This window comes from Macaca thibetana, chromosome 6, assembly GCF_024542745.1.
Source record: "Macaca thibetana thibetana isolate TM-01 chromosome 6, ASM2454274v1, whole genome shotgun sequence".
NCBI lineage: Eukaryota > Metazoa > Chordata > Mammalia > Primates > Cercopithecidae > Macaca > Macaca thibetana.
Window position 1 is genome coordinate 7,814,211 of NC_065583.1, and position 25,743 is coordinate 7,839,953.

General features: G+C 37.0%; 1 protein-coding gene across 4 annotated transcripts in view; it reads right to left on the reverse strand.

The window, feature by feature from the left end:
* CPEB4 (cytoplasmic polyadenylation element binding protein 4) overlaps positions 1–25,743 on the reverse strand; it is a 72,090-nt gene that overhangs the window by 39,763 nt on the left and 6,584 nt on the right. For all 4 annotated transcript variants that reach the window (XM_050793194.1, XM_050793193.1, XM_050793192.1 and 1 more), the window contains exon 2: positions 9,849–9,930. In XM_050793194.1, coding sequence (XP_050649151.1) covers positions 9,849–9,930 — 82 coding nt within the window. The remainder of the gene's footprint in view (positions 1–9,848; positions 9,931–25,743) is intronic.

Genomic DNA, 25,743 nt, shown 5'->3' on the forward strand with positions numbered 1-25,743 from the left:
AACTGTACCTTCAGTTTTGTAATGTAAGACTGAATTGCTGATGGTAATGTAAAGATCATTAAGTTCAACCCCTCCGTTTACAGGTGAGGAAATTGAGGTCTAGAGAGAAGTGAGCAACCTAAGGCACTACTAGTGGCCAAACCAGGTTTGAATACAACCCTAAACACTTCTCCTTTTATTTTGTAACATTTGGAAAAGTCTGTTATATGCTAACAACTTCGGATCCTTACAATAAAGAAATCAGGCAGCTGGTTTAAATACCTCTATTTAGTCAACCATGCCAGACATTTATTATTTGGAATATTATAGCCGGCAGAAGTTAGATTTTTAAAAAGTTATTTATATTTCAATTAATCACGGCTGCTCTTCAGAATTAAGACTTGTTCTTTATCGTTGGTTTCTCAGGGCACTAAAAGGGAACCCTAATTGGTTGATTCCTCCTTCTCTTTTCCAATATACAGCAACTGGCATCAGCCCAACTGGATTCCAAAGAGATTATGGAACTGCTTTCCCTTCAGAGTTCCACTAATGTTCTTAATTGACTGGTTACCAGGTAATACCCAGAATAAAACAAAGCCTTGCTTTTAGAACTGAGTGCACTGGTGTAGGACTGAATTTAGAATCAGTGAGTTAGACAAAATAATGAAGCCCAGAGGCAGTCTGACCATCTCAATGTCTGATTCAAAAAGTAGTAACTAGTTTAAACCTTCTTAAAAAGTATTCCTTTTACAAATTGTATGACTAATTGTACAGGGCTAGCAAAAACAATTTCAGAGTTTTCTCTCCCCCCCTTTTTAGTTTTGGTAGTGAGGATAATGGGAATGTGAGGGGGAAAACAAGAAATTCACAATTCAGGCACATACAGCTGATAAATGAATCAACTGCATACAATATTCAGGTAGAAAGTCCATGCAGGAGTTTTGGGAAGTAGTAATTCTGTGGCACAGTTGTGAACTGTTCCCTCCTTCCTGTTGCTAAACTAAATGCAGAGAATCTTGGATATTTTTATGACAACTATGAATCAGGCAGCATTTCTTCCCCTCCCCCAAAGTCAGCAAATAACATAGTCATGGATTATATAACAGGATCAAGGAAAGCCTTAAGACCTTCATAGAAAACGAAGGGCTTTTTTATTAAGCAGATATTTGGGCTGTTTTTGTAGCTGTCAGGAAATGAGACAGCAAGAGTCACCTCTACAGAATTTTACTATAGAAGGAAAACATAGAAAAACAAAGTGACATTATTAAAGGTGCACAATACACTCTATTAATTGAGATGTGGCACATGAATGGCATGGATCACCATAAATGTTGTGGGCCCCCTTCTCTTTTTTACAGTAGGAAGGTCCCTAATATTTATCATTGACAAACTGTGGACAAAGTCTGATAATCTTACTACTTAATTGTCATTCTGATTTCATTTCTGAGTGGAGATTACTATTTTTGCCTGTCCAGATGGTAAAACATAAGCTTAAATTGTACACAAAACTTAACATGACAAAGTAAAACATTAAAGAAAAGTACTTGTTAATTTGTTACCTGATTGTTGCTTGTTTTCTGATTTATCTCTAAGTTTTTAACTACCACACGTAGTTAAATCCCTGCCCTGAATGGATGTCAAACAATATTAAGTCATAATAACCATAGAATAAGAGAGCTTTACTACAACTGAAAAGAAAAAATAATGTTAATGGGTTAAAAAATCTTTTAAATGTGTGTTTAACCTTCTAATAACATAAAAAGTTTACTATAATACTTCCCCCACCCACCCACCGTTACCCTCACCTCTCACTCAGGTAACAAAGAATAAAACGATAACCAATTGTCATGGCCTCAAGATAGGATTCCTTATGTTCAATGTTCAGGATTAAGATAAAGGGGTTGCTTAAGTAATTACAGACCCACATCATGAATGACATAAGACAAACTCCCCCTTTGTGGCAACTGCTTATTTGATTTTCAGACCAAATAAAAACAAGGGTTAAATATTCAGTCACAAACGTGTAGCAGGTAGAGGGCAGAGGATCACTATTTTCGATGGACTAGTATGTGTTATGTAAGTAAACGGGGCAGATGAGGATCTGGCCCACACACAAGATGCATTTAGTTTGAACCGAGTTGATTTCCATTCAGAGGCTAGAGCGAGGAAGACTTCAGTCCGATCCTATGACCACGTCGGCATTCACATACATCACATGATTTTCTTTCCTAGGCATTTCCCCTTCCCCTCCCCCGCTTATAAAAACCCAAAAGACAAAAACAACAGCAACCCCAAATCCGAAAGGGGGTAATCACACTGCTCAAAATCCACATCTTTGTAAGCTCAACCTACACAGTACAGTGAGGAATCCAACAAATCCGGATCAAAAGTAAAACAGAAAGCAGGCAGTTGTTCAAAATTAAGAATAGACCCTTCACTTTTCACACAAAAAAATCATGCCACACAACTTCGCCCTCTTCTTCCTCACAATAGAAGTTACCTCAACACAGAAGCCCAGGTCCCATCCTACAGCACAGCTAAGCCAAGGCAAGAGAAAGACTGTTTAGGATGTTCCATTTCCACAGTCAAGAGAGGGAGAGTACAGGAGGAGAGGAAACACACTTCATTCCTATATAGCCACACACGCAATTAATTGTAGCCCAGTGTAAATTATACTCTGCTATTTAACGTCCTACATTACTATGAGGCTTTGAGAAGTAAGGCAACTTTTTAATACTTAGGAGACTTAAGTCACTCCCCTGTTACGCTACTTTGAATTACTTGGTATCATCCAAACCGAGCGAGAAAGAGCCAGCCAGGTTCAGGAAAGCTTCAGCCAGACACGCAGGCAGCTGCCGGCCAACTCTGAATCCTAAAGACTTAATGATATTTAAAAATCCCTCGATTCGCCAGACACATTTGGTACCACATACTAATAATTTACTTGGAAGGAGAAATTTGATTATAAATCCAAGTAAAATTAACCGGTTTGCATTATCCATTTCTTCATTTCTTTGAGATGGAGTTTCACTCTTGTCGCCCAGGCTGGAGTGCAATGGCTTGATCTTGGCTCACTGCAACCTTCGCCTGCCAGGTTCAAGCGGTTCTCCTGCCTCAGCCTCCCAAGTAGCTGGGATTACAGGCGCCCGCCACTGCGCCCAGCTAATTTTTACATTTTTAGTAGAGACGGGCTTCACCACGTTGGCCAGGCTGGTCTTGAACTCCTGACCTCAGGTGATCCACCTGCTTTGGCCTCCCAAAGCCCTGGGATTACAGGTGTAAGCCACCATGCCTGGCCTATCCATTTCTTCCTTATGGTACTTTGAATCATGCCCCATTAAATGTCCCTTAAAGGAAAATGTCCATCTAATCCTTTAAAAAAGTTGGAGGTTAGGGTACCAGTAATCTGTTCTTATTTTGCCATAGGCAAACCAATTTAAATAGAAAAAGGTTAAATACTGTAAGAAATTATAGACCCTCCCCACCATTCCTACCTGAAATAAATCATTCTAATATTAAAGCAACAGAACCTATTTTAGTAGGACTTCCTTTTGTTTTGAAAAAATTGTACTTATTCCCAAATTACTTCAAATTTATAACATATGAAATAAATAAGTGACAACATTTAGCAACTCTCATAGCAGGTTTCTAGAGCTATTTCAGCCTGCATCAAGACAGTATCTGTATAAAATACTTGTTCTAATGTCTCTGTACCAGGGTACAACATGTGTTCTCTAAGTCAACTAAGTGACTGCAATTTGGAATATAGGAATATTAGTAAAATGGTGTATCAAAAGAAAAGTTAAGGTTTCCTATTATTTATTACATATTTTTAAGTAGCACTAAATTAATTCTACCCCAACTGTAAAGATACAGAATTTAAATAATCCCAACAGCCACTCTCTTACAATGATATAAAAAAAAAACTTTTATAAAACTGATGAAACAAGCTTTGTGTACTAAACTTTCAACTTGAGTTTCATGATCTTCTTCTAGAAAGGCTATTATAAATTCTTTTGCTTAGCAACAAAGAAAAGCAGCACAGATGGAATCATCACTTGCCCACTCATTTAAGCATTTGTTTCAAACAAATTTACAGCAATGAAAAATAGTCAGCGAAGGGTCTCTAAATTTAACATGTAGATAAAGCAAGAAAAATATGAAAGTGTTTTAAAATGCAAGGTCACACCACCTTTGGCAGTCAGGAATTAAATACATAGCATTTCTGGAGCAGATCCACAGCTCTTAAAGCAATGCATGAAACACATGAGGCAGTGATGTATAACATGCTTCCACTACTTACTCTACATATGCAATAGGTTTCCTGGGCACCATGGGGATATGTAAAAGACTGGCACTTTAAACAACTTGCATTTCTGAATGCAATCATTATTGCTTACATTCAAATGAAGTACTTGAAATGTCTGAAACTCAGAGGAATTGCAGTGGATATGTTGAGCCTTCCCTTTCAAAAACGGAAAGCAAGATACATTCTACAACAATATGAAGAGAAAAAGACTCCATTTTCACACTATTCAAAGGAATAATATGATATCTGAGTCATAATTTAATATCTGAAGAACAACTATAATGTTTTGACAGTCTGTAGATTGCCTTTGTTCTCTCAATAATTTTGCTGTCTCATTTTGGCTTTCTAGTGAAATGAAGCAAATTGAATATTATGTTGTTTTCATATATTGGATATAAAATACTCAACCACTATCATGAAACTGTGGATTGTTATATTCTGTGTGACATCTGATAATTTTTAAGCACTATTTTTGTCTCTTTATTCCCTTCACACACAGAAAAGAAAAAAGGCTCCCTAATTTTCAGAGTTCTCTCTATACACTGAATGTAACACTGCCTCATGAATCTTTATTTCACTATATCCAACCTGTGCTTCAGAAGGCTGAAAACAGATGTACTCGCATGTGGTTTTAATCTATTTCATGCTGCTCCATTTCTAAGTAACAAGTACCAATTTCACAAGCGAGAAAAAACATGAATAACAATAAGATACAATATTCCCCAAATAATCATCTAGGCATCTACAGTAGTAAAAAGTTTTGCTGTCCAGGTGAAGAAAAAACTTGATAAGCCTAATAATATTGTAGCAATGCACAAGCTGCCACCTGGGGGATCAAAATTCAAAATCAGCCTGTAGCTCAGGCTCTAGGCTTATGAGACTGGGTGTGCAGTAAAGAAAATGAATTCGGTCTCTAGGGAAGAGAATTGTCACTGCTGTTGGTTATGGAGAAGGCAATACACAATTTCGTGGATAAAAATAGCATCCAGACTTGCCAGCTGACCAGAGAAAGGACAGGGAGATAAGGAATGAGGAGAACCGTTTCCCCCAGCACAAAGAGCTAAATCCCTGTACATAGAAAAAATCGTAGTAGCCTCAAAATTCTTAGAAAAGCAATTAAAAATAAATTATAAGAAAACCTAATTGAATTATGAAAGCTAGGTACTCCTTTGAACATTTGTTTAAAAAAACGTAAGTTTTCCAACAAAGCAGTTGGAATCAATAACACATTCATAAAGAAATTCAAAAGCTGTACTTGAAGGTTCCTAGGCCTGTTAAGCATTTTGTTGATAGTAAAAATAAAATTTTTAAACTCCATTACAGCAAGGGAGATTTTTTGTTCCCAAATGAAAAATACAAATTAAATTTTCTAGCTCTTTTGAAAATTTAAGTTAATAATAGCCACACCAATAGATTCAACTTGTATTTCCCGTAGCAATTTTAGGCGTTATTATTTAAACATACACACACAAACTGCATACCTACGAGGAACTAGAAATGAAAGAGAAAAACAAATGAGGTCATTCATAATTTATGAAATTATTTTTAAGATTATTAAAGTTGTCTTTGAATTGTGAAGTCTTTAAAACAATCAAATCTTTTTTTTTTTCTGAGAGGTATATTGTTCTTTACTAATCTCAGAATTAATACGAATTCTCTTTTCTTTTCTTTTGGGGGGGCGGTGACAGAGCCTCTCTCTTCTGTCACCCAGGTTGGAGCGCAGTGGCCCGATCTCGACTCATTGCAACCTCTGCCTGCCAGATTCAAGCAATTCTCCTGCCTCAGCCTCTGGAGTAGCTGGGACTACAAGTGCACACCACTACACCCGGATAATTTTTCTATTTTTAGTAGAGATGGGGTTTTGCCATATTGGCCAGGCTGGTCTCGAACTCCTAATCTCAGGTGATCCACCTACCTCAGCCTCCCAAAGTGCTAGGGTTACAGGTATACGCTACCACACCTGGCTAATGTCAATTTTCTATTTTCTGTTTCTAAGGAAGCAGACCACTGGAAAAGTATTTTATTTATTTTCAAAATGAATTGGTAGGTGTTAGACACCTATTTCAAAATGATAATTTTGTTATTCAAATTTTATTTTTATTACCTTTAAACAAAATTTCACAATAGAATGAACCACTGTTAAAATCAAGCATAGTATTCCTAAAATAGCTATCTAAATCAGAAGGTAGTTCGACAAGAAATGAAATGCTGCCCTGAGCAAAAACAATGTCTTGGCAGTGATAGGCTATGGTGATACAAAGGTCGTGATCTTGTTTGAAAAAGAAAACAAGCATAACTATAATCTGGCATTTTAGGTCCATGCAATCATCTGTGAATTCTTCACTGCTCTTTGTAGGAAAAAACACACAAGGTTCCTGTAATATACTCAAGTCAGACTGGCACCTAAACTTAAACTGAAGCTGGCTTTTTTGATGAGCATGAAAGCGGACTTAGATGTTTAGTAATAATACACGTAATTTCTTTAGTGTCTTCTATGAACTAGGCAATATGCTGAAATCTGTAGCTGCATCATATCATGTCATCCTCACAGCCACCAGAGACTGTAGTGACAGAGTGGCAGTTTAACCAGATCTGACTCCAAAACCCACTGTCTTTCTATTCCGTCATGCTGCAGTCTATAAATCACTATTTTACAAAATCTGTATGTTCCCAGATTAGATCAATCAGACTTAATTTATTCTGTCATCAGACCTAACTTTTGATTATCCCTATAATATCAGCTTAAAGAAACTTAACTTAGTAAAAATTGGTAAGGAGAACTTAAAAAGAGAATATAGAATAAAGGCAGAACTTTAAACAATTACCCGTTGAGCAAACTAGAAGAAAAAAATCTGATAGAGATGTCCTGGCTAAAACTGATGGCCAAGGAAATTCTATTGTCAATCGTATCAGAATACCGTGTGCTGGCCGGGCACAGTGGCTCACACCTGTAATCCCAGCACTTTGAGAGGCCAAGGCGGGTGGATCACCTGAAGTTAGGAGTTCAAGACCAGCCCAACCAACAAGGTGAAACTCTATCTCTACTAAAAATACAAAAATTAGCCAGGCATGGTGGCAGGCGCCTGTAGTCCCAGCTACTCAGGAGGCTGAGACAGGAGAATTGCTTAAACCCAGGAGGCAGAGGTTGCAGTGAGCTGACATCGCGCCACTGCACTCCAGCCTGCGCAACAGACCAAGACTCTGTCTCAAAAAATAAAATAAAATAAAATAATAATAATAATAATGTGTGCCAACTCTTTTATCTAACCTAAGTATTAGTTAGAGGCTTGCTTCTTAAAATGTCACATAACAAGTTGTTTCTATCCACTGCTGTTTGTAGCCTATGTTTTCTGTGATAAAAAATATAGGCACTTAGAAAATGATTTCTAATTACTTATTATCTGTAGTACCTAGTGTATGGGAAGCTCTTTTAAAATTTGCTGAAAGAATTAAACACATTAAGAATATACAAATGTTCTTTAACCACTTTTTCCATATTTTTTTTTTTTTTTTGAGACAGGGTCTTGAAGAGCAGGAACACAGCTCACTGCAGCCTCAACCTTCCCGGCCCAAGTGATCCTCCTGCCTCAGCATCCCATGTAACTGGGAACATAGATGTGGGTTGCCACAACTGGCTAATTTTTTATTTTTATTTTTTTAATGTTTGTAGCGACCAGGTCTCACCATCTTGCCCAGGCTGGTCTTGAACTCCTTGGCTCCAGCCACCCTCCACCTTGGCCTCCCAAAGTGCTGGGATTACAAGTGTGAGCGACCACACCAGACCTTAACTTTAAAAAAAAAAAAAAATTACTTTATTATATAAAGACAGGGTCTCACCATGTTTTCTCCTTTTTCAAATTACTTTATTATATAGAGACAGGGTCCTGTCATGTTGCCCAGGCTGGTCTCGAACTCCTGGGCTCAAGTGATTCTCCCTCCTTTCCCTCCCAAAGTGCTATAGATTCACAGCAAGTTGGAAAAGTAGTACAGAGAAAGCCTCATGTACCCTTTATCCAGTGTTCTCAAAAGGTAACATTTTACATAACTATAATACAAAACCAGGAAATTGACATTGGTACAACCCACAGACCTTATTCATATTTTTCCTTTAGCTATTTTTTAAGAGTGTACAATTTTTCTGGTGCTAGAAATAGCACCTTAGACTCTCCGTTTTTCTGAAGAGAAAACAAAGGGTCCAAGAGGCTGAAGACTAGCCAAAGTCAGAGTGCTAAAAAGTAGCAAAAATAAAGCCAATTCTGAGTGAGAGATCATCTCTCCACAGCTATTTAGCATGCATCTGCACTAGAGTCATCCACCAGAATTCCATGAGAAATTCAGTAAAGACCTTCCAAATAATTCTTATTTCAAAGGTATCACATCAGATGGATGCCTACTTTTTACACATTATTTTATTTTCCCTCTCTCCAGACACCTAAAAGCTTTCCTCATTAAAAAAAATTGTCACCATTGGTCTACTGAAAAATACATAAAATGTTTTTCTGCATCAGTAACATGATAAGCCAAACTCAAAGGGAAACTAGGCTAAGCGGGTCACCAGTTGAAACAACAGGCTGCCTTGTCACCTTTGACCTCAGTGCAAAGTTCTATGTCTGGCACAAAGCAGTGTCATAAACATTGAATCACTGAATGAATGAATCAGCCAACAACTTAAGTGGGATGACCAAATAAACCAAACATTCTCAGTTTCTAAAAAAAACAAAACAAAAAAAAACACCTGCTTTCTAATAAACTGATATTTTTATCCAGAAAAATGTTTTGTGAGATACTTTTCCCAACGTCAGAGGAAAGGCCCTTAGGAAATATCTAGTCTTGTAATTTTCATTCCTGGCTAGACGTTAGCATCACCTAAGATATTAAAAAAATACCATGCTAAGCCCGCACCCCATGTATGGAATGGGGTCCAGACATCTACATTTTATTTTTCAAGTACCCGAGGTAACTCTATGTCTTTACAAAGATGAAGAAATGGAGGCCTAGTCAAACAGAATGTCTTATTCAAGGTAACACAACTTGTCAGTAACATGAGACCAGAATCCATGTAGAAATAGTACTTTTTTTTAACATAATACATAGAAAAAAATTCTGAGAACTACGAAACTTCATTTTAACTTTGAAACTATTGGTTATTTTTTAAAATATGAAACTAGGCAAAAATTCTACCAACATGTGAACTCTTCCTGGGATATAATCACTGTCATAAGTAGGTAGACATAAACAATTGAGGCACTGAGAAGTTATTGCCTGAGATATTAAAAAAATAATAATAATAAGGGATGTGGTTGGTATCTTTGAGCTAATTGCCCATTCTTGGCAATTAGTATGAACGTAGTACTCTTAACTGGTATCACGATGGCTCCACTGTAGAGGTTCATCAAATATGTTGGATATTTTAACAAAAAGAGGTATATGTGTAAAATTGATAGAACTTACTGCATACAAAGTGACTCCATAATATTTGCCATACTGTGTATCAGATTAAATAGTTAATACACATTTAAAGCTATTGTCTAAAATCAATTGGGTATATTTCTAAACTTACCTTTAATGGTATCATTTTCAGCTCTCATTATGTCAATGAGTGAACTCTCCAGTGAGTGCATGTCGAATGTCCTGGGGCGATCCTGTAGACACAAACAGCCACAAACCACTTTTTAAAATAGCATTTAAATATAAAACAGGACAGTAAGTTTCATTAGATGGGACACAGATCACAAAGTAGCAATTTTACTCTCTATATAAGGCACATTATTACTAAATGTTATTATTAACACCAAACATCAAAAACCACAAAAGTGCATGCACAGGGCTCAGCAAAGAGTGATTTGATTTCTAATAATAATTTCAACAAAAGCATCACGTCTATTCAGAAAGCCAAAACCATTAAAACTATTTTCTGTATTAGTTAAGAACACTACATAAATGTAAAAAGAAAAAAAAATCATTATTCTTTCCCATCACTTAAGATTGCAAAAACGTGGCAAAGCTTTCCAAACTTGTCCCATTAGTTATCTGCTAGACTGGTACCTATATGTGCCATTCAAAATAGCTATATTTTCTTATAAGGCAAGGTTTAAAAACAGTCATCAAATGATTGTAAGACTACTAAATGGTAAAGTATACAAAAACAAATGAGAGAAATCTTTTTTTTTTTTTTTTTTTTTTTTTTTTTTTTTGAGACAGAGTTTCACGCTGTTCTGGGCTGGAGTATTGTGGTGCAATCTCAGCTCACTACAACCTCTGCCTCCCAGGTTCAAGTGATTCTTGTGCCTCAGCCTCCAGAGCAGCTGGGATTACCGGCACCCGCCATCATGCCCAGCTAATTTTTTGTATTTTTAGTAGAAATGGGGTTTCATCATGTTGTCCAGGCTGGTCTTGAACTCCTGACCTCAAGGGATCCACCTGCCTCAGCCTCCCAAAGTGCTAGGATTACAGGCATGAGCCACTGGATCCAGCCAAGATAAATTATATACTTATTTTATGAAAATAAAAATATTGATTTATCCATCTCTATGTATTATCAAAGTTGTTCTTGACTATTAATGATTTGCCTTCTCTGAAGATTTGTTTTTAAAACTAATAATGTATATGGAAAGTTGAAAAAAAACCTCCTTCCTTCCAAAAAACATGTAAAAAAATTTTTTGGTAGACTCTCCCTTCCCCCAACATAAAAATAAATCTGGAATAATGAAGCACAGAAGCTGCTCTCATTACTGTCACGAGGCTGTCTCTAAGGAGAAGGATGAGAATAGCAATAGAGAACTGCTGAAGCATGTTCTGTCCCTCCCTGCCCCCAATGCAACATGTTATTAGGTCCCCAAACAACCCAGTCATTACTTTTGGTAAATAAAGGATAAAAGGATCAGAGTTAGAATAAGAGTTAGAACCTAGATGAGAAAGCAAAACAAAACAAAACAAAATCTCAATTCTTATTTACTCTCAACTTGCAAAATTAGGCTTGATTTTGTTGCCATTAAAATTAAAAGGAAGGAAGAGTGTGGGGTACATTGCTGACCTAAACCCCTGGCTTAACCAAGTGCATTTCGAGAGTGGGAATGGAATCCTAAAATATACAACATCCCAAGTGCTCTGACATTCCTCAGGATGAAGAGTACTAGAGACAACTAAAATTAAGGTTTAGCTTGATAAATTAGAAGTAGGAGATGAAAACATTTTAAAATTAAACTGAGACGAAGCAATAATACATGTTCTGACCCACCTTAAGGATACTGTACATAAACACACAAAGGCCGCTGCAAGAATATTAAAGAAAAAGGGGATCCCAAAGGAATCTGCAAGGAGATTTCTAAAAGCTTCTATTCAATTATGTTTCCTTTTACATTACTATTTAAATTCAAAGCTTTGACTTTTCTTTAAAAAAAATCACCTCCTAATTGTATCCCCTTCATTTTTCTACTTTCCTAGCTAACTTCTAGAACCTCTAAGCTGACAGAGGATATCCTCCACTTGAGAGCATTTTTATTCTTTTTGGATGGACCTAACATTTCTCCTCTGTGCTTTTATAACACATCTTACCCACAGGATTATTCTGCTTCCCTGAAATAGGGACCAATCCTCCTGATCCCATCTCATCATGCAGATATTCAGTAATGTGCACTGAGTGGTTTTATAATACAACTGCAACTTGAGGAGTCCAAGGACAGTATATTTAGGTAGAATCCAATATTACAGGTAAGAGACAGTATTTCAAGTTCTCCCCCAGGGGTTGGAAGGTTAGGGTGAGGATGAGGATGGGGAAGAGTGAACAGGTGCCTTACCATCCTATACTGCTCTAAACTGGTATGACTCCCTCCAGAACATCTTTGCCTCACCTCTTCCACCAGATTCTTTCCTCATTATCCTCATCTCCTGAACAAGATCTATCTAACGAGAGGCAGGAGTACACATGGCCAGGATCAGACTAAGGGTTAGTATTCCCAAAAGAGAAGCTGTTCTGTGTTTACACTTCCTCATCTCAAGCACTAAATTAAATCAAAACCTGCATATTCTTTCAGAAGCCAAGTAGACTTGAGGCATAATTTGAGGTTTAGAAGTTAATATAAAATTACACTATCTCATTCTGTAGTTGCTGGATATGTTCTCTTTCAGCAATGAACCACACCTTTAAAAGGACCATCCATTTCCATCTCCAATACAAACCGGTCTTGGAGGCACTAATTCCTGGTGTCCGTTCAAATATTTCCAGTGTGCCTACCACAGCGGAGTGATGGTGTGCCAAGTCAGTCATGTCCTAAGCCCACGAGACTACCCAAAAGATCCTGAGGTGGCAGGAGCTTCCTGGCAGATGATCTCTGTTTAAAAATTATCATTTTCTATGTGTGTCATGCTGTAAAACAGGTTAAGAAGCACTGTCCTGTATTTCTGTATCACTCTGCCTCACATAGGTCTTGGCAGGTAGAAAGCACGCAAATGTTTGCTAAATCAATGAATGGATGTATTCCTTCATGTAATTTCTAAACATTTAAAATCTTTATTCTCTGCTACTTCCTTAAGATTTGTCTTTATATTTCCTCCTTTCCCTCTAAAGAGCTGTCTGTTTTCTTTTGGGGGAGGGGAGGAATTAAGTTTAGTGTTGTTTTTCATGCAACTAACAGAGTAAGCAACCTAATGAATTTCTGAAACATGCATTTTGTCAATCACTGAATGACAAGAGCACTGAAAAGAAGCAATTGATAAAAAATATAACACAGACTATTTTTGTTTGGTTTGCTTTATAAGAACTATTTCCAGTAAGTCAAGAAGCCTCCATTTTACCTGTAAGTTTTTGTTTTTGTTTTTTTACCTATAGGTTTGTTTTTTTTTTTTTTTTTTTTTTGAGACAGAGTCTCGCTCTGTCGCCAGGCTGGAGTGCAGTGACATGATCTCGCTCACTGCAACCTCCGTCTCTCGGGTTCAAGTGATACTCCTGCCTCAGCCTCCTGAGTAGCTGGGACTAAAGGTGTGTGCCACCATGTTCAGGTAATTTCTATATTTTTTAGTAGAGATGGGGTTTCACTATGTTGGCCAGCATGGTCTTGATCTCTTCACCTCGTGATCCGCCTACCTTGGCCAAAGTGCTGGGATTGCAGGTGTAAGCCACTGCACCTGGCAACCTACAGGTTTTTTTTTTTTGTTTTTTTTTGTTTTTTTTTTTTGTTGAGACAGAGTCTCGCTCTGCCGCCCAGGCTGGAGTGCAGTGGCCGGATCTCAGCTCACTGCAAGCTCCGCCTCCCGGGTTCACGCCATTCTCCTGCCTCAGCCTCCCGAGTAGCTGGAACTATAGGCGCCGGCCACCTTGCCCGGCTAGTTTTTTGTATTTTTAAAGTAGAGACAGGGTTTCACCATGTCAGCCAGGATGGTCTCGATCTCCTGACCTCGTGATCCGCCCGTCTCGGCCTCCCAAAGTGCTGGGATTTTTAAACGTCGTATTATGAATGGAATTTAGTAAACGATTCCACACCTTCCTCCCACTAGCCTGCCCCACGGGCACCCCAAGCATATTGCGGGAAACAAAGATTTTTGCTGACCTCTAACTGGTAAAGTACATTAAAACTAAAATCCTAAATTAAATTTTAAATTTTCAGTAATGTTTTATGAAATGAAAAAAAAATTTATTCACCCTTTTTACACTAACTTTTAGTAATGATACTAATTTTTTCCTATAATTTGTTACAATACAGGGACGACAAGTAAATACAAATACATAAAGTTTGTTCAATTGGTACTGACTATTAGATGCAAGGTGTTTTGAGAAGGATTCTCAGACTCCACAGGGACTCAGAAGGAAACTGCCTCCACAGACTGCTACAAGGTAGAAGGTCCAACGGCACAAGTACTTCATTCTTGCCAAATCTAGTCTAATATGTATTCTTCCCCAGGACCCAAACTTATTAGCAAGTATAGCTACTATAAACATTTTGTTTATGACGCTTTGGTAATTCAAAGAGTGCAAAAGCCACATATTTTGTCAAGTAAGCATTCTGTTCTCAGAGCAGGTTTTAAGGTTGTCATTCTTGATTTACTCCCTCACTGATCTTTTCTGTCCATTTTTAACATCTAATTTAAAAAATCCTAAAATGTGTGTGTACCATTAGGAAATAGGTAAGGGGGACACAGATAAATAAACCCAAAGTATAAGAACAGTACAAACAATGCTGGTTTTCCTACACAACAATTAAAGAGTCAAATCAAAAGTGTAAGAGCGCTTTGATTTCCATATTTCATTCTTCGATTTTGCCTTTTTAAACTGTTAATTGGATCAAATATAACCACTGACCTATTTTCTAGGCTCCATTTCCCAAAGATTCCAAAGATTAAACTAACTGTAAAATAGAAACCTTGTTAGGTGATGCTCTTCTTGATTGAACTTGAGCTAATGACCAAAACATGAACATTAGCATAAATGAGTGGAATGGGCATTAGACACTAGGAAGCTTCAACTCTGCCTGTCGTATTATATGAGCTTGGGCACTTTCGTCCTTTAGACCTCTTTCCTGGTCCATAAAAGGAGTGGTTTGATTGGATCTCTAATGTCCCTGTCCTAATTCCAAAATACATTTGTATTCTAGCTTTTTGATAACCTAACATATCTTGCTCTTTCAAGATTTACAGTTTAAATTATGACAATTATGGCAGGAACCAAAAATAAGGATGAGAATTTATTAATCAAAGTCCATCACTTTTGTCCACAAAAACGCAAGGGTCAGTGATCAATTAGCAAGAAAATGATCACTTAGAGTCTTAAAAGGACAATCATGGCCAGGTGCGGTGGCTCACACTTGTAATCCCAGCACTCTGGGAGGCCGAGGCGGGCAGATCATGAGGTCTGGAGTTCGAGACCAGCCTGCCTAACATGGTGAAAAAATACAAAAATTAGCTGGGCTTGGTGGCAGGCACCTGTAATCCCAGCTACTTGGGAAGCTGAGGCAGGAGAATCTTTTGAACCTGGGAGGCGGAGGTTGTAGTGAGCTGAGATCACACCGTTGCACTCCAGCCTGGTGACAGAGCAAGACTCTGTCTCAAAAAAAAAAAGAAAAAGAAAAAAAGGACAATCATGGCATTTTAATTACGCTACACAAAACATAAAATAAGCTTCTCTCAAAAAAAAAAAATCTACTTAAAAAATTCGCTGGGGAAAGTTAAGTGTGGTTTCAGATAGATGATTAAAGAATCTCTTATAAAACAAAAGATACTGACAACTCAGTTTGCTTCAACCCCACTGCCAGTTTCTCCTGGCACCCTAAAGGGAGAAATTAGAAAAGCAGATCCACCTTTTATTGAGCATCTACTAAGCACTTTATTAATACTGTCTTAATTAATCCTCAAACCTCCTAAGTTACATTATTATTATTATTCCTTTTCTTTTTTTGAGACAGGGTCTCACTCTGTCGCCCAAGCTGGAGTGCAGTGGCACAATCACAGCTCACCACGGCATCAAAACTCCTGGGCTCCAGTGATCCTCTGGCCTCAGCCTCCCAAGTAGCTGGCACGACAGGCATGAGCTACTGCACCCAGCCTATTATTCCTATTTTAATAATAAAAACTGAGACTAAAGAAAACTTACACAATTTACTACACAGATTCGTTACTGCATAGTTTAGTGGCATAGTTAGGATTCAAACCCAAGTCTTACTATAAACCAAGTGATCCTTCCTTGGGTAGGGTAATGATCATGGCAGTCAAAGAACCACACTAATTAAGACATACATTTGAATAAAGGAGGCACTCTAAGGGTTCTGAGGGTATGAACATGCTGGCTAGTGCCTGGCGAACAGTAGGCACTCAAATGTTACTTATATTTTACTTATACAAATGTTACCTTTTATATTTTACCTATACAAATGATATATATCAGAGGTACTAAAACCATAAGAAGAGAAAGAGAAACCTTATCTTCCTTCTCCCCACTGAGATGACAGAGTGGCACACAAATTAGAAATCTATCATAAATGCATCTCTGGGTTATCTATTAACCACAGTAGTACTGGTGGTAGTAACAGTAATAATAGGATTGCTATCAGCAGCTGACATTATGGGTTACATTCATAAGCTCATTTATTCCTCACAAAACCCTGATACAATTAGGTATGTTCAGTTATTATCCCACTTCACAGATGAAGAAACTGAAGCTTCGAGTAATTAAATAATTCCATCAATGTCAGGTAAGTGGAGGCAGAATGTGCACCCAGGCCTTCTGACTCTAGAACATGTGAGCTTAGTAATCATGAAGGAAAATATAAGATCACCAATGATTTTCAAAGCTAAGCAAAGCAAACTTTATCACAATGCTTAAACCTTATCTTATTTTGTAGTCTTAATTATTATATTTAATATACTGAGTTGAATGTCAGTAACTGGTTAGTTTCAGTTTCTGTCATCCCTACTTCACAGGACAATTTCTAAAGGAAAAGCCTTATGATACCACTATGAAAATCAAAGTTGATAAAAATAAACTTCTGACAAAACAAAATGAACGTTTCAGAGAGGACCCTTGTTTTTAGTATACACCTGAATGATACTGCCTGCCAGGGCAAAATGGGAAGACCTACATCAGTACATAGCTAATGACAACGCTTTTCATAACATTCCAGAAGCTGCCACAAGCAGCACGTGAACCTGCTGGTCTGTCCTATCAGGAAAAACAACTAAATTGTAATTATACCACAGACCAAAATAATCATTTGTGGCCTTTTTTTTTTTTTTTTTTTTTTTTTTAACATCCAGATGGTTGATCTAAGCCAGCATTTCTCATACTTGAGAGTACGTCAGAATCACCTGGAGGTCTTGTTAAAATACAGATGACTGGGTCCATCCCCACAGTCTCATTCAGCATGGGTCGGGTTCAAGGTTTCGCATTTCTGACAAGTTTCCAAATGACACCAGGGATTACTCTTTGAGAACCACTGAGTTAAGCAAATCCATTCAACAGGTTAACTTCATTAGATCCTTAGGGGTGTGCTCTATAGCTTGTATCCTAGTTGGCCAGCTATGATGTAGTCCAGTTTAAATATTCTACAGGAACTATTTTAAGATTTCCTTATGAAGAGAAGGGCTTTGCTCTCAAAACCTGAAACAGCTCTGTCTTTCAAGTTCTGAGGTCCATACCTTTGGAAAGATTAAAATAAAGTTCAATTTTACCAAAACAAAATTCCTTGAGAAAAAGCATCAAGAGGTGAGTGGCTCACCATTAAGAACAAACAAAATACAAATTTGGTGCTTGAATTTTCACAATAATGGGGTAGCTGGCATTCATATACCCCATATCTTAAGAATATAGCCTTTTTATTTTTCATTCAGCGACATGGAATACCTGCCCTTCAGGTATTTACTACTGACAGGTCTTCTCTCTCTCACAACTGGTCAAATGCCCTATAAGCCAAGATAAACAGTCTAAACAAAGGACATGCTAATTACTCATTCCTTCAGATTCAAACTATTTATCAAGTCACATCATCAGAAAATACATAGTATATACTGGTCCCTTTTGACTTGCTTTTATAGAACTATGGCTTAACAGCGTGATCTCAGATTTTAATAAGCAGAAAATATTAGTAACTGCCATTTGTTAAACATCTATGAATTTTCTTGTAAAATTTGTCAGCAACAGAAAAATTCATTGTCTGTCAATGCCCCATGATTAGAAACCTGCGAGGCAAATTTCTCTCAAAACTATTTCACTCTTGTTTAAAAGTATGCTTATTTTCATTAGAGAATGAGATTTACATCACCCATCATGTTACATTTTTCTCTTGGATGCTGGGATGTTCACAGTTAGGTTATGTGCTCAGAGGCAATAACTGTACTGAGCTTAAATGTTCTCATCTAAATATAACCCATGCTACTCACCACCACCACCCTATTATTGCTTCTTTTTATACTTGAGCTAGTATGTTTTGGCATTACTAGACTGAGTCTAAAACACAAAATGTAATTAACTGAATGTAACCACATTATTAAGAACCGAAGCCAAAATTCAGCTATCCCTTGACTCATTCTATTTCTATAAAAACATCTATTACTGTGATCATCACTTCTCAGATTGCTATATATCTGTACCAGGCTATGGAAGTTTCTCTTTCTGGCTTAAACTTTCCTGGTAAAGAAGGGAGGGAAAATATTTTGGTTTGAAAGGAAAGTGTACGCCAGTGTGTCAGCTGCCAAAATAAATAGAAATTTTGAGATGCCAGTAGAGCCCATAATTAATCAAAGGTAACTATGGAAGTTTCAGTTCAAGGTTTGCCAAAATGTAAATATTCCTCTTGAATTAAATAATATGTAAATTCACAGATTATCAAGAGTGGACTATCCAGTCAGGTTTCAAGTTTCCACTTCCAAATGACCCTCACATCCCTACGCAGGCAGCAAATCCCTTTTCCCTTATGTCTCCCTAGCATTCTGACATCCCACAAGACAGTGATAAGCTCTGTTATACAGAGCTTATCGCTATCACCACGCACCATGAGCTTCACTCATTTTCATATCCACAGCTTGTAGCATGCCATAAAGCCATCATCACCAATATAGAAAGCGGCTAATATGTTCCTCCTAGCTCTGTGTTGTGCATCTTACATGAATTACATAACATTTACATATATTCGTTCCTCACAACCATCATGTGAAGTCAGTACTGTCATTTATTATCCCCATTGTAGGCAAATGAAGCTAGGAGAAGTTAACTAATTGCCCTACAAAGTCACACAGTAAGTGGTAGAGTCTGACTTCAGAGCAGATGCTCAGGAAAAGTGGTTTAAGTGAAGTTTTGTTTGGGCCTAGAATTTTTGCTCTATTGTTACCTGCAAGGTATGAAATCCTTCACTATATATACGTGGCCTGAATGAAGACAACGAGCATCAGAGATTAAAGTTAAAGCAGTAATTATCTGAAGCAGCAGGGACCACATTTAACAGCATCTCATATTTCTTAGCAAGTTCCCTCTTCAATCAGTACTTTTTCATTATGACTCCTGTAATGAAGGTAGAGTCTAACAGATCTTAGGTTACCACATGTTCCCTAATAGAATTATAACCTATAACTAAATGAACGAATGTCTTCAGTATATTACCTTGGATCAACAGCTCCATTTGGTTGCCATGTGAATTGACAAATAAGCTCTCTACAGAAAGCCTCTGAGAACATTTTTTATTGCACCTTCACTAAATAAATCACATTCATTTTGAGCATTATAAATCCTTAAAATGATAAACATTTCTTGTCATCACTTATTTGTATTAAAAAACCAAATGACCATTGTAGGCTTGATTAGTCAGTTCCTGAATCAACAGACCTTTTCTTCTTCTTGACAATTTGTTCATACTAATCTTGCCTAGCAGAGAGAAATAATTAACATCTATCACAAGCTTTGATACTTGTGATACTAAGTATCAAACATACTAAGCAAGTGATCTTGATGCTGCAACATCATTGAACCTTAATTTCATCAGCAAAATGAGGATAACAGCACCTCCCTTATAAAACTGTGGTGAAAAGCCAATGAGATAAGGTATAAGGGCAGCAGGAGCACAAGGCATGGCAGCTGGTGAACTCATTCAATAAACATTTCTCTGCCCCTTCTCTCTATGGTGCAATGAAAAAAGCAGGAAACTCACATTTTAAATTAGATATCAGTTGTATCCAAATAAGTCAGCCATTCTGTGCTATTTTCTATAACCTCTTTTCATAGAGATAATCAAAATAAGTTCAAACCTATGACCCCAAAACTATCAGTATAAGACTTCTTCTCTCTAATAAGCTATTCAGGGCAAGAAGTCATTAGTTCAAGGAAAGCAGGCAAGCAGGTAAACAATATTAACACTCAGCCTTGAGGAATGAAGTCATTTGACCTCAGCTGGCTGTTAGAGTTCCTCTTCTCCATGTCTGCTAGGCCTGAGCAAGGTACACAGTCAGCAGGCAGAAGAGTCCACCCTAATGCACAACCTTTTTTTTTTTTTTTTTTGAGACAGAGTTTTGCTGTTGCTGTCAAGGCTGGAGTGCAGTGGCGCAATCTCGGCTCACCGCAACCTCTGTCTCCTGGGTTCAAGTGATTCTTCTGCCTCAGTCTCCCGAGTAGCTGAAACTACAGGCGCCCGCCACCACACCAGGCTAATTTTGTATTTTTAGTAGAGACGGGGTTTCTCCATTTTGGTCAGGTTGGTCTCTTAACTCCCGCCCTCAGGTGATCCGCCCACCTTGGCCTCTTGAAGTGCTGGGATGACAGGTGTGAGCCACGCCTGGCCAATGCACAATCTGTATTCCTAAACTGAAGCTTATGTCTTGTAACCCTCGGCATCTCTTCTCTTTTGTGAGCCTTGACAGTGATCTCAAAAAGCATCCTGTGCCCAGCCTCCACATTTCCAGACTCTCACAACCCACCCCCCCGACCCCCATCCATAGTTCTCCAGAATCTCCTGGGCAGAAGGCACTCCCCAACACTCAGGCACAAAGAGGAGGTCACCGGCCAGTACACTTCAGGAGCAGAAGGATCACGTTTGCCATAGTTAAGTATCCTCAGCCCATGGCCCTTCAAAAGCATCAAACATTTGTGCACTGAAAGCAAACAAGAAATTTAAAAAGTTGACTCAGTCTAAAAGTCTGCAAAGGACCCCAAACCTCTACATTCCTCTTAAAAAACAGAAAAACAAAAAAGACAACAACCATAAAAGCTCAGTCCTGTCCTGTTATCTCTCTCATCTTTCCTTTCAGAGGTCTTACCCACAAGTCCACAGAAGTGTGAACCTAGAGAAAGGGTAAGATGAAGGGAGGAAAATGGTATACTCTCCTCCCAAATTTCGAATCACCAGGTGGTATTTGGGTGCTTTACCTGGATCACCTATTTTTCTATGTTATAGAAGGAGGAGATGAAGCCAATAGTGGTCCACCACTGTTGGCAGCAGGTTGAGCAGTGAAACAGGCTGAGCAGGTACAACAGAAACGTGGGCCTTGCTTCATTTTCTCACTACCCTTCTTTAAAAAAACAACTTGAAAAAATCGTTAATGTTTTCTTTTAAAGACTCCTCCTACAGACACATACTAAATCATTTACAGATGAAATAATGTATGAGGCAACTGCTTCAAAATAATACAAAAGGGGAGAGAGAAGGTTAAGGGTATAGATGAAACAGGACTGTCCAGGAGCTGATAATTGTTGAAGCCAGGTGACATGTACATGGGAGTTCACCAGACTATTCTATCTACCATGGAATATGTTTAAATTTTTCCATAATAAAAATTTAAGAAGACATGGGTCAGGGGGTGCTTTACCAACAGAGAAAAAAAGATATCACCAGTTGGTCACTTTCAGCAGTGTTCAAGAAAATCAGTGTGTCATCTTGCCTCAGTCCCACTATTATTTAAGTATAGTGACTTTAGGAATTGTATTTTATTTTTTTAAAATTAAGTTCAGGCCAGGTGCAATGGCTCACGCCTATAATCCCAGCACTTCCAGAGGCCAAAGCGAGTGAATCACCTGAGGTCAAGAGTTCGAGACCAGCCTGGCCAACATGGTGAACTAAAAAGTACAAAAATTAGATGGGCCTGGTGGCACATGCCTATAGTTCCAGCTACTGGAGAGGCTGAGGAACGAGAATTGCTTGAACCTGGGAGGTGGTGGTTGCAGTGAACCAAGATCGCGCTACTGTACTCCAGTCTGAGTGACAGAATGAGACCTTGTCTCAAAAAATAAAATTAAGTTCAAATTATCACACACCAGTTATACATGGGTTTTCAGATTTTAAGAAATTGTGCTATACTTTGAATAAAACTGTGACTTAATATTTCTGTTTGACGACTTGCTTTCTTAAAACAATAGAATCTTCTAGAAGTCAAACATTAGACATATCTCATTTTATCCTCAAAAATACCAGACAAAAGAAATGAGAAAATAAAGGACCCAGAAGGTGGTGTAGCTTGCCTAGGTCACATAGCTAATGAGTGGCCGAGCCATACCTGGAACCCAGATCTGACTTCCATTAACTAAGATATTTTTCTAATAACATTTTTTCAGAGTATATGAACATTCTGAGTCACGTTCTTATATTGAGTTTTATTTTTTTAAGGTCTCATAGACAATAAAATGGCGGCAACTATTTTACTGACTAGTACCATGATCCTATTGACTAGATGCATTCCTCAAGAATACCTGGAAGAATTATTATTTAAATTGTTACACGGTATTTTTAAATAAATATAGACTTAAAATATATAATACTGAGAAACTAATTATAACTTAGTTTTGGTCTACTAAAAAATGATTGGAATATATCTGATAAATCTTCAGCAAATAGAAATTGCCCAACCAAAATACCTACAATATAAAATGTGCTTGTACAGCTTAGAGCTTTGAACTTGAATAATTCCATTTGTAAACATGAATAAGCACCTATAGATAGCCGATGGAGTTTTTCTTTGGCATGTAATGGGACCAGAATTCTGCTATCCAAGTTAAAGTTTGCCTTTTATAGTACCATTTTGTCATAGAATGTAAATAAGCACGTTATATATAAATATACAGGTAACTTATACAAGTGTGTATTTGTAATTGATAATTACACTTTCCAAATATTTTTCCAAAAAAATCATAAATTTTCTAAAAATTTAAAATTTCCAAATATAAGCATACATTTATAAACACATTAATGACTACGTTAATAAAAGTGTTTGGAAATGCCATTTATACAATTTTTTGTTATAGCTAAAATTGAATCTGTTAGTTTGCCTTAAAGATTAAACAACTTATAGATTAAAATGAAATGAAACTATTGGGCTAGTTGATAATTTGTTTATAATGAGAAAAAAATGCATGTTCAGTCTTACTCAAAGATTAGCACAGGTCAAAAACACATTACAAACCATGTTACTAATTTATTTTTTATGACAGTCCTGTGCCTAGTCTATAACATAGTAGGTGCTCCAATAAATGTGTGCTAAATACATTACAATATATTTTTTTAAACTCTTGATTCCAGGATAAAAGCCAAACTATTCTCGATTCAAAACTATGGCACCCTTTCATATCTCTTACTGAAAAATCATAAATTCTCCATTAAAATGTAGTCTCCTCTAATGTATGCAAAAGCAATCACATGTTCTAAAGTTCTTAATAAAACAACTGTAGCCAAAATCTTTCAAAATACTGAAAGAAACAGGCTGTCAATGCTAATCAAAGTTTAAGCTTATATTGAATTAGAAAACTTCTCTTCAAGAAAATCGACAATTCTGCTAAATATTTTATCTGTCTGGGGTTGTATCTATAGCTTATTCAATAAAGCATATATAGCAAGATAAGCATGACTAAAATATTTTACAGTAACACAGCTATATTTGTAACTAATTTCATAACTTTATTCAATATTAGAAAGACATATTTTAAATTTTAAAAGTTAACCAACCTAATATGGCCACATACATAAGGGGCCTCACATTACCTTTCACTGTTAGGTATTATTATATTTTAGAAAAAGTATTTGTATTTTTTGTAGAGACGGGGTCTGACCATGTTGCCCAGGCCTGGTCTCAAATTCCTGGGCTCAAGTGATCCGCCCACCTCAGCCTCCCAAAGTGCTAGGATTACAGGTGTGAGCCACCATGCCTGGTCAGGTATTATTTTCTTGATATTGTATTTTCTTCTGGAATTTAAAAGATTTACTCAAGGTCACACTGCTCATTAGAGCTCAGAGACAAATTTTTAAAGCTTTATATATGCATTTTGTTTATTTTTACAACAGCTTCATACAGTAAATAATTATATTCAAATTCAGAGTCAAACTTAAGTCTGAGTCCACAGCCTATGCTTCACTCTACATTTTTGGGCTCACAAAATTGCCTTTCTCAATAATTATTCACTTTTCACCTTCAGAAATTGATCGAAAATAGTATCAACACCTTTATCTTTCTATCTACTAAGTATTTTTTAAAAACTTAAAGGTGGAACTCATTCTGTTTCAATAAGATAAAATGTGATGAGAAAAAAATGGATGGGAATCTACAATAAAATCGAATTTTAAAAAATATACTGCTCTAAATTTATCATGGTAAAATGTACTTTTAATTTCTGCAAGGCAGTTTTGAACAATTAAACATAAAATAAAATGAATTTTGTCACAAAAAGTTAAAATGCTCACATTATAGGTTCTCTGCCTTAAAGAGAAACACATTATTCACATTATCTTATGTGTGATGAAACCAAAAACTGAGGTACAATACAGCATTGAAGAAATACAACAGTGAATTATCAAGCTTATTTTCCTCCTAGCAAAACAGAGAAAAAGTCATAAGGAAAATAAACTGAGGCTGTCAAATCCAAACCGAGGCATATATTAATTTAAAAACTACGTTCCCCATTTCTTTCTTATGAACACCAACAAGGATGACTTTCAAAAACTTAAACTCATGAAGTAAGTAGCATCTTTCTAGTTGCAATTAGCAACAACCACATTCATTAGGCTTGCAATAAACAGGTTTTTCCTGAAAGGTGTTGGAACAATGTGCTGATCATATGCCATGCTTCTCTGAACATAAAAAAAAATAAAAAAAACTCTACCCTGGAATTAGTTTTAATTTCATCAGAAAAGCTATCTAACCTAGTTAAACAACCTTCTACAAAGAGGAAGATTTTTCCAATATGTCAATTCTGCTAGATCTAGAACATCCGACCCATAATTTACTGTGAAAAAATTGGTTTCTCCCTTTCTAAGTCAAAGAAAATGTTTCCTATGCAAAGATCCCTCTTGGAACGATACTGTATTAAGAAACAAGAAAATGTAATGAGGTTGCACATTAGACAATTTTAATAATCCACCATGACTTTCAGAACTGAAGCACTGCAGCGGTGTTCCGTTTGCAAATATAAGATGCAGTATATAAGTCTGAGGATCTATACACTTGTTTCCCTATCAAACAAATTTTAGGATAGTCTTTGTGACATACAGATTTTGTCTTTTTCCTTCCTACCTGACTCTTAGCTAATGAAAGTGGCAACATAATTGAGCTGCAGTTAAGAGGATGTCAGCACATATACTAAGTAATTCTCCTTTACTTTCCTGTAAGGACAGAAGATCTAGGCACCCCTCCAAAGAAATGCTATATTCAAATATAATTACTGGCAGGTGCCCCAATATATTATCTGCTTTGGATGTCAGAATTCTAAGATATGTTTGGTAAGACAGGATTTTTTTTTTCTGCTTACGGTAAGGGTCAAATCATGCCTGTAGTCGCATGAATATAGACCTTCATTTTGAAATTGGAACAATAAAACCACATGTCACAGGGCTGAGAAATCCTACATAGGAAGTGAAATAACATATTTGAAAGCACCTAGCCCAGTGCCTGGTATATAACATGTGCTCAAAATGTAAAACAAAAGCATTGATCTAAATATTATCTAAGTTTAACATTTAAAGTTGATAAACAAGTATACTCAATTATTTTCCCCTTTCAATACCCTA